General features: G+C 40.7%; 1 protein-coding gene and 1 non-coding gene across 2 annotated transcripts; both read right to left on the minus strand.

Annotated features, from left to right (window-relative positions):
- Positions 1-502: 502 nt before the first annotated feature.
- Positions 503-1,026, minus strand: LOC121817095 (large ribosomal subunit protein uL16-like). The gene has a single exon (XM_042235182.2). It carries the CDS (start codon positions 979-981, stop codon positions 571-573), a length of 411 nt encoding a protein of 136 aa, XP_042091116.2. The 5' UTR covers positions 982-1,026; the 3' UTR covers positions 503-570.
- Positions 932-1,065, minus strand: LOC114111265 (small nucleolar RNA SNORA70). The gene has a single exon (XR_003587349.1). It is a non-coding gene; the product is annotated as a small nucleolar RNA SNORA70 (small nucleolar RNA).
- Between the last annotated feature and the right edge of the window lie 10,803 nt (positions 1,066-11,868).

The raw sequence follows: 11,868 nt of genomic DNA on the forward strand, positions 1-11,868 counted from the left end.
CATTCTTTGTCATTGCCTTTCTTTGGGATTGGAATGAAAACTGACCTTTTCCAGTCCCATGGTCACTGCGAGTTTTCCAAATTTGCTGGCATATTGAGTGCAGCACTTTCACAGCATCTTCTTTTAGGACTTGAAATAGCTCAATTGGAATTCCATCACCTTCACTAACTTTATTCGTACTGATGCTTCCTAAGGATCACTTGACTTCGCATTCCAGGATGTCTGGCTCTAGGTAAGTGTGAGTGATAATCACACCATTGTGATTATCTGGGTCCTGAAGATTTTTTTTGTATAGTTCTTCTGTGTATTCTCACCACCTCTTCTTAATGTCTTCTGCTTCTATTAGGTCCATACCATTTCTGTCCTTTATGTGCTCATCTTTGCATGAAATGTTCCCTTGGTATTTCTAATTTTCTTGAAGAGATCTCTAGTCTTTCCCATTCTGTTGTTTTCCTCTATTTCTTTTATTTTTTTATTTTTTTATTTTTTTTTAAATTTAATTTAATTTTTTTTTTGACAGGAAATAGCATTTATTGGTGAGCATGATTAAGGAGGGGACAGCGCTGATGCTCATGAGTGCAGGGCCCGCCATTTGTCCAGAGGACCATGATTAGGGATGTATTTGACCCCACAGCCATCTGGGATGAGTCGCTTTTCTGCCACCATGTTCTCAAATTCATCCACGTTGAATTTGGTAAATCCCCACTTCTTAGAGATGTGGATCTTCTGGCGGCCAGGGAACTTGAACTTGGCCCGGCAGAGGGCTTCAATCACATGTTCCTTGTTCTGCAGCTTGGTGCGGATGGACATTATGACCTGGCCAATGTGGACCCTGGCCACTGTGCCCTGAGGCTTTCCAAAGACACCGCGCATACCTGTCTGGAGTCTAGATTGGGAAACAGCAGGCCAGTCATGAATGCCCACTAGGAAGAGTTGTCTCCAAGGTCCCTTAGGGCAACCTGTACAGGCAACAGGTTGCATACACTACCAAGGAGCCTGCTATTTGCAGCCATTGCACACTGGGCCCCCATGGGGAAAAGAGCACAGTCGGCTTAATGGCTGCAAAGTCCTCTATTTCTTTTAATTGATTGATCACTGAGGAAGGCTTTCTTATCTCTCCTTGCCATTCTTTGGAACTCTACATTCACATGACTATATCTTTCCCTTTCTCCTTTGCCTTTCACTTTTCTTTTCACAGCTATTTGTAAGGCCTCCTCAGACAACCAATTTGCCTTTTTGCATTTCTTTTTCTTGGAGATGGTCTTGATCACTGCCTCCTGTACAATGTCATGAACCTGCATTCATCCGTCCAGTTCTTCAGGCACACTGTCTATCAGATTTAATCCCTTGAATCTGTTTGTCACTTCCACTGTATAATCAAGGGATTTGGTTTAGGTCATAACCTGAATGCTTTTTGGTTTCCCTACTTTCTTCAATTAAGTCTGAATTTGGCAATAAGGAATACCTGATCTGAGCCACAGTCAGCTCCTAGTATTGTTTTTGCTAAGTGTTTAGAGCTTCTCCATCTTTGGCTGCAAAGAATATAATCAATCTGATTTCGGTGTTGACCATCTGGTGATGTCCATGTGTAGAGTCTTCTCTTGTGTTGTTGGAAGAGGGTGTTTGCTATGACCAGTGTGTTCTCTTGGCAAAACTTTATTAGCCTTTGCCCTGCTTCATTTTGTACTCCAAGGCCACATTTGCCTGTTACTCCAGGTATTTCTTGACTTCCTACTTTTGCATTCTAGTCCCCTATAATGAAAAGGACATCTTTTTGGGTGTTAGTTCTAGAAGGTATTAGAGGTCTTCACAGAACCGTTCCACTTCAGCTTCTCTGGCATTACTGGTCAGGCCATAGACTTGGATTACTGTGATATTGAATGGAATGCCTTGGAAATGAACAGACATCTATCATTTTTGAGATTGCTCCCAAGTACTGCATTTCGGGCTCTTTTGTTGATTATGATGGCTACTCCATTTCTTCTAAGGATTCTTGCCCACAGTAGTAGATATATTGGTCATCTGAGTTAAATTCACCCATTCCAGTCCATTTTAGTTTGCTGATTCCTAAAATGTCAATGTTCACTCTTGCCATCTCCTGTTTGACTACTTCCAGTTTGCCTTGCTTCATGGACCTAACATTCCAGGTTCCTATGCAGTATTACTCTTTACAGCATCAGACTTTACTTCCATCACCAGTCTCATCCACAGCTGGGTGTTGTTTTTGCTTTGGCTCTGTCTCTTCGTTCTTTCTGGAGTTATTTCTCCACTCATCTCCAGTAGCAGCATATTGGGCACCTACCCACCTGGGGAGCTCATCTTTCAGTGTCCTATCTTTTTGCCTTTTCATACTGTTCATGGGGTTCTCAAGGCAAGAATACTGAAGTACTTTGCCATTCCCTTCTCCAGTGGACCACGTTTTGTCAGAACTCTCTACCATGACCCGTCCATCTTTGGTGGCCCTACACCGCATGGCTTGTAGTTTCGTTAAGTTAGACAAGGTTGTGGTCCATGTGATCAGATTGGTTAGTTTCCTGTGATGTGGTTTGCAGCCTGTCTGCCCTCTAATGGAGAAGAATAAGAGGCTTTTGGAAGCCTCCTGGTGGGAGAGACTGATTGAGGGGGAAACTGGGTCTTGTTCTGATGGGTGGGGCCATGCTCAGTAAATCTTTAATCCAATTTTCTGTTGATGGGCGGGGCTGTGTTCCCTCCCTATTATTTGACCTGAGGCCAAACTATGGTGGAGGTAATGAAGATAATGGGGACCTCCTTCAAAAGGTCCCATGCAGGCACTGCTGCACTCACTGCCCCCAGCCCTGCAGCAGGCCGAAACTGACCCACATCTCTGCCGGAGACTCCTGGACCCTCATGGGCAAGTCTGGTTCAATCCCTTGTGGGGTCACTGCTCTTTCCCCTGGGTCCTGGTGGCATTACGGATTAGCTATTAAATAAGTAGAATATTGGGTGTTAAGGATCCAAATAATTTACCTGAACCCACTTCCCCACTGGGAGCCCCAGTCACTACTGGTATTTCTTCATCTCCTAATCCTTCCAGCTGTCCAGTGTTACCATAGAGTGATAGCCTGACTTTGGAGTGGCCTCCACTGCTCCCAAAAGGGTGGAAGACACAGTGGCTCTGGTGTTCAGGTCTCACCCTACCAGACTCATGCGGGATATGGCTCTTCCATCACTGTCAGTTCAAATAAAGCTTCAAGTAGCACATAAGAGTCCTGGAGACTGGCTTCCCCATTAGGTTGGTATAACAACCCAGAAGTGACTTAACTTCCAAAGGAGTAATCTTCAACCATGAAGTGGAAGGAGGAAAGAGGAGCCAGCGGATAAACTGTTACCCCTTCCTCCTCTCTCTGACTGACAGTTCTGAGGTGTGGTGCCTCCACAGAACATGCTGGGACAATGTCCTGGGTGACCAAGGATGGATTCCCTTGGGAAGCCATGACCAACCTGGTAACATATCAAGCTTGTACTTGTGTTCTTTTCTCCCACACCTCACTTCTCTTTTCTTTAGTTATTGCTGCCCTAGGATTGCCCTTCTCAGTACCTCAGCATGTAGGTGGTACCTCAGGCTCTGTTTTTCAGAGAACCTAGGATAAGATGACTGTATGTATATAGAGAAGAGAAAGAAAGAGAAAGGAAAGATGGATGGTCCCTATCCCCACACCACACCGAAAACCATATCTAAGTAAAACAAGCCACCTAAATATGAAAAAATAAAGCTTCAAAACATTTTGAAGAGTATGTAAGGAGAATCTTTCTCTCAGGTAAGTATTTCCTAAACCTCAAAAGCATAAACCATGACAGAAAAGACTATTAAATGTGATTACCTCTATTTTTAAAATATTTATGCAACAAAATATGACATGAACAAAGATAAATTACCAGCTGCAATCTGAGAAAGACACTTGCAATTCATTTAAGTAACAAAGATAGGTATCTAGAATTTAACAAAGTTTCTGCAGATCAGGAATAAAAGATAAATAGTGGAGGGATGGGCAAAGGAGAGAAGCAAGCAATTATGAGAAGAGGACATCTAGATGGCCAACCAATGTATGGAAAGATGATTCATCTCATTATAGATAAGCCAGATCAAAATAAAACCACCTGGGATACCATTCCACACTCAACTAAATGGGAAAAAACTTTAAAGACTGATAGCATAACTATTGGCTATAGAGCAATGAACTCACTCACTGCTAGTGAAAGCATAAATTGTTACAACCATATTAGAAAATAATTTGACAATATATGTGAAGATGTGCATGCCCTTTGACACCAAAATTCCATTTCTTTTAAAATAAATTTTAAAAAATATTTATTTATTTATTCATTTTATTTGGTTGTGCTAGGTCTTAGTTACAGCATGTGAGATCTTTAGTTGCCCCATGCAGGATCTTTTGTTTAAGTTGCAGTATGTGGAATCCAGTTTCCTGACGAGGGATGGAACCTGAGGCGCCTGGATTGGGAGTGTGGAGTTTTAGCCATTAGACACCAGGAAAATCCCCCACATTCCATTTCTTACTATATTTGCTAGGGAAACTTTCACATATATATACAAGGAGCTGTATGAAGGAATGATCAGTGCAGTATTGTTTATTGGCAGGGGGATGGAAATAACCCAAATAGTCAACCAGAGAGAAAATAAATACATTTTGGGATATTTGCAAAATAGAATACAATGCAACAGTTCAAATGAGTAGACTAGAGCTACAAATAGCAACAAGGATAAATCTCAAACACATGATCATGAGAGAAAAATACAGTATGATACAATTTATACAGAGAGTCAAAACATGTAAAACAAAGCTCTATAAATATATCTATTTATTGGTACATGTATGTATAAGTATAAAAACACATAAAGGAAAGCTAAACAGTGAATGCAGGATGATTGTTAGAGATGGGGAGAGTGACGTAGAAATAAAATCAGTGTGGACTGTGCAGAAGGTTCCAATTCTATCTGTAATATTGATTCCTTTTTGAAAAATCTGAACCAAGTACAGCAAAATGGTAACATTCATATAGCTGAGTGTGGGAACAGGTGTCCTTTCTATTTTTCTTCTGTGTTTGCGTCATTTCATTAAATTGTTTTTAAACTTAGTGGAATGCTTTGAAAAGATTCAATAAAGACTGTGTTAGTGAAAAAACAAAAGCTACCATTGAAATAAGTGTGGGTAAAACAATTGTAAGAAGTTGGGTAAATAATTCTAAGTAATTTAAAGTCCGGTACACACATTTCTTTCCCAGGTGTGTTTAAGTTCTTGCTCCACTTTAGAGAAAGCCAAACTTAAATCATAAAAATGCATGCTGTGATTGTTGTATGTTCAAGAAAGTTAATGCAGGGATTCAGTCCTCCTTCTCAACCTTTCTTTACATTATAACATTGGTGAATGAATTTATAAATATGCTTGAAGTCAAAAATATTTAATGTAAATATAGATCACATTTTGTGATTTCTGACTTTAACTGAATTATTCCATTTCCAGTCCTGAATCCTGTTGGATAAGATTTCTACTGCAAAGGGAAAAAAAGAGAGATTTCTACTGCAGTCACTCCAGATTTATTTGTAGCTGTTGTTCAGTCGCTCAGTCACGTCCGATTCTGTGAGAACCCATGGACTGCAGAATGCCAGGCTTCCCTGCCCTTCACCATGTCCCAGAGCTTGCTCAAACTCATGTCCATTGAGTTAGTGATGCCATCCAATCATCTTGTCCTCTGTTGCCCACTTCTCCTCTTGTCTTCAACCTTTCCTAAACCTATTAACACATGTTAAAGGCCTGCATGCTGTGTATCGATTAGGTGCAGATGGTTCCCCGAAGGACTGAGCGAACCAAAGAAGTGGGGTGCAAACATCTTGAGCAGAGGATAAAATGGGAACTCAGCACAACATGGGCAGGAAATGGAGCATGGATTTCTCCTATCATTTGTAGGAGGAGGGAAGGGAAAGGTTGGAAAGATAGTTTATGGTAAGAAAGAGGTGCTTAAATTTTGTCTGAATCTCAACTGTAACATACTATAGTTTCCAAATTAAGAGCATTTTATTCATTGTTGTGTCAGAAAGTAGTCATCTCCAGTTTTTAAAGCATTCTAAGTTAACGCTTACGCCTTTTCTAAGAATAATGAATTAAGTGGGATCAGAGTTCTCTCTCTAATCTGCTATAATCATTGGTAAATTGTCATATTTCTTTTTAAATGAATTTTTATTAACATAAAAAATTAATGCACCTTCTGCAGACTCCACATCGATTTTATTTCTAATTCACTCTCCCCATCTGTAACAATAACCCTGAATTCATTGTTTAGCTTTCCTTTATGTGTTTTTATACTTAGTACACAATAAAGACATTACAAATTAGGCCATGGTTGCCTTCAAGCATACCCCAATTCCAGTCCCGCTTCCCACACATAACCAAAGTTAAGACTGATAACTCTTGGAGCTAGAGTGTCCAAGTTTGAATATAGATCTTGCAACTTATTCATGACTCTGGCCAAGTTATTTAACCTCACTTCACCTTACAGAGTTGTTGTAGGCTTGAATGTGTTAAATGTGACAAAAGGCTTAGAGCAATTTCTTTACTAGAAAGCATTCAATATCATGTTAATTTAAGCAACCATTCGCTATTATTTTCAGTTCAACAGCATCAGACTTTCTCTTATGTTTTAAATAAGATAAACCTGCAGATAACATTGTTTTATGTGAATTTGCTTTTACTAAACCTGGTAGTTCTGGTAGCTCAGTTGGTAAAGAATTTGCCTGCAATGTAGGAGACCCAGGTTCAATCCCTGGGTCAGGGAGATCCCCTGGAGAAGGGAAAGGCTACCCACTCTAGTATTCTAGCCTGAAGAATTCCATGGACAGAGGAGCCTGGTGGGCTACAGTCCTTGAGGTCGGAAAGAGTCGGACTGCACTAATTGACTTTCACTTTCACCTTCATCATAGCAAACATTGTTCCCTAGCTTTGTTTTGTCACCCAGTTATAAATCCTGGAGGTCATTCTCTATAGACAGAAATCAACCTTTTCTTTTAAATTTTGCATAGCCAGTCCACTTCTGATAGACTTCAGATTGTTCCCAGTTTGTCCTATGAAGGCAATGCTACAGTAAACTCTTTATTCAAGCATTTTGTACACTTGGGTAAATGCTTTACTCTGGTAGATGCCTAGAGGTGTGTGTGCGTGCTTAGTCACTCAGTCGTGTCTGACTCTTTGTGACCCTATGGCCTGCAGCCGACCAGGCTCCTCTGTCCGTGGGGATTCTCCAGGCAAGAACACTGGAGTGGGTTGCCATGCTCTCCTCCAGGGGATCTTCCCAACCCAGGGACTGAACCCAGGGCTCCCGCACTGCAGGTGGATTCTTTACCACCTGAGCCGCCAGGGAAGCCCTAGAGGGGGATTTCCTAAATCAGAGAATACACACATTTAAAACTTCAGTCTGTGCTGCCAGTTTGCCTTCCAAAGAGGCCACACCAATTTATATTCCTACCTGCAGCCTTTTTGAAAATTACCTGTGACCTCTGTGAAATTTTTTGCATATTCTTCCTAACAGTTTTAATAATCTTTTAATTTCCTCAACAATCTGATGGGCGAAAATTTTATTTATTTACTTTTTGGCCATGCCATGTAGCTTATGGGATTTTAGTTCCCCAACCAGCAATTGAACCTGGACCTTTGGCAGTGAGAGCACAGAGTCCTAACCATTTGGCCACCAAGAAAGTCCCCAAATTTTTTATTTTAAATTTAATTTCCCTGATTCCTAGGAGAGTTGCTCAAATGTATATTTTAGTATGTATATTGGCCACCTGTGTTTCCCCATTTGTAAATTGTTGGTGTCCTATTTTCTTTACCATTTTAAATTAATGATAGCAGTTTTTATGCATTATTAATCTTAATTCTCAGATACTTAAAACTATTTTCTCTTGGTCTATTATATACCTTAAGCTTTAGATATCATAAAGGTATTTATTGTTTTAAAGTTTTTATTACTGATACAATCAAATGTATCACTTTTATACATTTTTTCTCTTTGAATCTTCTGTAAGATTTTCCTTACTCCTAAGGTCATAAACATTTTTCTACAATTTTTTTTCCTAATAAATTCATGACTTAAAAAAATAACATTCTTTTTTTTTTTTAATTTTTTTTTTGGTGGCACCTAGTGGCATATGGGATCTTAGTTCCCAGACCAGGACTCGAACCTGCACACCCTACGTTGGAAGTTCAGAATCTTAACCACTGGATCACCAGGGAAGTCTCTCAGCTTTTTTTTATATTTAGGTTTTTAATTTATCAGAAATGTGTATTTTTAGTGGTATTGTAAGAATTCAACTTGACTCTTCTGTAAAAGGATTTCCAGTCATCTCCAACAATATTTTTTGGGTATTAACTTTGTTGAGAGAGAATCTACATCTTTATTGAGAGACAATTCACATTTAAAAAGTACAATTCAATGTTTTCTAGTATATTCACAGAGTAGCAAAATCATCACTATAATAAATTTTGGAACATTTTTATCACCCCCAAAAGAAACCTCGTAACCCTTTTTACCCCAACTCTTCGTGCAGCCTGAAGTGAGGTGAAGTGAAGTGAATTGAAGTCGCTCAGTCGTGTCCGACTATTTGCCACCCCATGGATTGTAGCCCACCAGGCTTCTCCGTCCATGGGATTCTCCAGGCAAGAATACTGGAGTTGGTTGCCATTTCCTTCTCCAGGGGAATCTTCCAGACCCAGGGATCAAACCCAGGTCTCCCACATTGGAGGCAGACACTTTAACCTCTGAGCCACCTACTTTCTGTCACTACAGATTTGCCCGTTCTGGACAATTCGTATAAGTGGCATCACACAACATGTGGTCCTATGTAACTGGCTCCTTTCACTTAGCATGATGTTTCAGTGATTATCCAGGTTGTAGCATGGGGCACTCCACTCCAGTACTCTTGCCTGGAAAATCCCATGGATGGAGGAGCCTGGTGGGCTGTAGTCCATGGGGTCGCTAAGAGTCGGACACAACTGAGCGACTTCACTTTCACTTTTCACTTTCATGCATTGGAGAGAGAAATGGCAACCCACTCCAGTGTTCTTGCCTAGAGAATCCCAGGGACGGGGGAGCCTGGTGGGCTGCCGTCTATGGGGTCGCACAGAGTCAGACATGACTGAAGCGACTTAGCAGCAGCATGTATCTGTGTTTTATTCCTTTTTATTATCAAATAATATGCCACTGTATGGCTATACCACATTTTATTTATGCATGCATCAGCTGACGGACATTTGGGTTGTTTCTATTTTGGGATGATTATGAATAGTGCTATGATGAACACTGTAGCCCCTAAGCAATCACTGATCTGGTTCCTGTCACTGTAGTTTGGTATTCCCTTTTCTAGAATTTTATGTCATGAAATCATATAGTACCTATGCTTTTGTGTCTGGCTGTTTTCACTGAGCGTATTGTTTTTATGATTCACTCATATTGCTGTACCTGTTATTTAGTCGCTAGTAGCTCACACGCTTTTTTGCTGAATAGCATCCTATTGTGTAGATACATTCCTCAAATTTTAAATTCTCATGAAATCTAATTTACCGATTTTTTACAAAGTTTATGCTTTTTGGATCTGATTCACAATGTGCCTTTAAATCTTTTTCATTGGGGAATCTTTCCTCTCTGTTCCAATAAATCCTGGGCATACACATGACTTTTAGACAATAAAAGTTCTCATGGTCATGACAGTCTCTGTCGTAGATGCTTTACCATCTGAGCCACCAGGGACGATCTGGTTGGATCTCCTTGCAGTCCAAGGGACTCTCAAGAGTCTTCTCCAACACCACAGTTCAAAAGCATCAATTCTTCGGCACTCAGCCTTCTTCACAGTCCAACTCTCACGTTCATACGTGACCAGTGATTTTGGAGCCCCCAGAAATAAAGTCTGACACTGTTTCCACTGTTTCCCTATCTATTTCCCTTGCAGTGATGGGACCAGATGCCATAATCTTCATTTTCTGAATGTTGAGCTTTAAGCCAACTTTTTCACTCTCCACTTTCACTTTCATTAAGAGGCTTTTAGTTCCTCTTCACTTTCTGCCATAAGGCATTAGAATGCCCAATTCTAAATACTGATCAAATTGTCAAGCTTCCTTTAAAGTAAAAACTCCTTTCCTTCCCTAACTTGGACCTTCTGCACGAATATTTATAGCAGGAATGGAAGGAGGTAGGGCCATGGTTATATTCTCATTTTCTGCCTAGAGTATCTATTTCCTTCTCTTCCAGCTGGCTCTCTCAGGTTTGGGAGAGAAACCAAATAAATAGTATTTAAATAATTAAACAGTTTCAAGCTCTCTGGGATTGGCAAATATTCAAAGCTGACTCTCTCCTGAAGTGGCTTTGAGGATTCTGCAAAGGCCACCAGTGGGAACGTTTCTGTTGTTCCTACCACAATGCAGGTGACATGATTTCCCTTCTACTGGCTGCTCCCCACCTCAGCATTTGTTTTTTGGTGGTCCACTCTACACAGGGTCTTTCTGTGGGGGTACCATGGCTCCTTCAGACAGTTCTCTTGGGCAGGACTTGAAAGGATTTAAGCCAGTTCTCCCTCCATGCAGCCCTCTTGATTCATTACCCCTTCAACTTTGTGACAGGATCACCTAGCCAGGCCATCTCTGCCTCTTACACATTCCAGGCATGAGTCAGAGACTGGTCTACTACCTGGAGGAGTTACACCAAGGTATCCAGATGGTCCCCGTGAAATAGCTCTCTCCTGACTTGAGAACAGGAATGAACGCCCTACCCCTACTCACTGAGAGAGGGGAGGAGAGAAATAGCATAGCTCTCTCCAGAAAAGTCCTCTTTAAAAATCCTGCACCAACAGCCTTTACACCCTGAGGGTGAAGGAGTTGGAAACTATGAAACTGGTTTTTTACTCTACTCTGAAATTCTTAGGAGATAGTCTACTGACAACAATGTTATTTAATATCTACTGCCTCAGGGTTTCTGGCTGAAACTTCTAATTTAAAATCCTTTTACACTTGCATTTGTTGGATGTGATTTTTTTTTTAAACTAACTTCATGGATTAAATTTGCCAATGTTATAAGATTATGTAATCCATATTCATAAATGAAATTGACCTATAATAGTGGGGTTTTTTGTTGTTGTTGTTAACCTTGTGTCATCTAGCAGGATAGAAATTTCCATGCCATGACTCAGGTGTGCAAAGGAATATAATGTTCATTGTTGTTGTTCAGTCGCTAAGTTGTGTCAGACTCTTTGTGACCCCAGTTATTTTCCACAACTAATTCTATCTTAGACTCAAGCCTCTACTCCTGCTAATAGCAGAGAAAACAATGCGTTTGTCTTTGTAAAAGTTGCTGTCCGACTTTGTAAAAGTCATGGCCCATGCTTTGCAACCCAATGGGCTGTAGCCCGCCAGGCTCCCCTGTCCATGGAATTCTTCTGGCACGATTATTGGAGCAGGTAGCCATTACCTTCTCCACAGGATCATCCCAACTGAATTTAAATTAAATTTTTGTCAATTCGGAATTCACATTTCCTGCTTACTGTTTTTCCCCCTCATAAGAGCAAAGGAAGAAACCCACACTGTCCTGAGGCTCCTTCCTGGATCCCACTTCTGGAGCCTGCCAAGGGAAGGCTGTTTCCACCTTCTCTTTTGGAGCATCAGTCTGGTATCTACTACTGATTCATCCTCCAAGCATTCTGTCCCTCCCTCATGTCAGCCTCAGGCAGGGAACCAATCCAAATTGCTAGGAAGGGAAAATGTTTCAGGTAGTATTTCTAAATGTTTTAACTAGCTTGCTCACATTTAAATTCAAGGCATTTATTGTTCTTATGCTTTTGTTGCTAAATCAAGA

This window comes from Ovis aries, chromosome 1, assembly GCF_016772045.2.
Source record: "Ovis aries strain OAR_USU_Benz2616 breed Rambouillet chromosome 1, ARS-UI_Ramb_v3.0, whole genome shotgun sequence".
In the NCBI taxonomy this organism is placed as follows: Eukaryota; Metazoa; Chordata; class Mammalia; order Artiodactyla; family Bovidae; genus Ovis; species Ovis aries.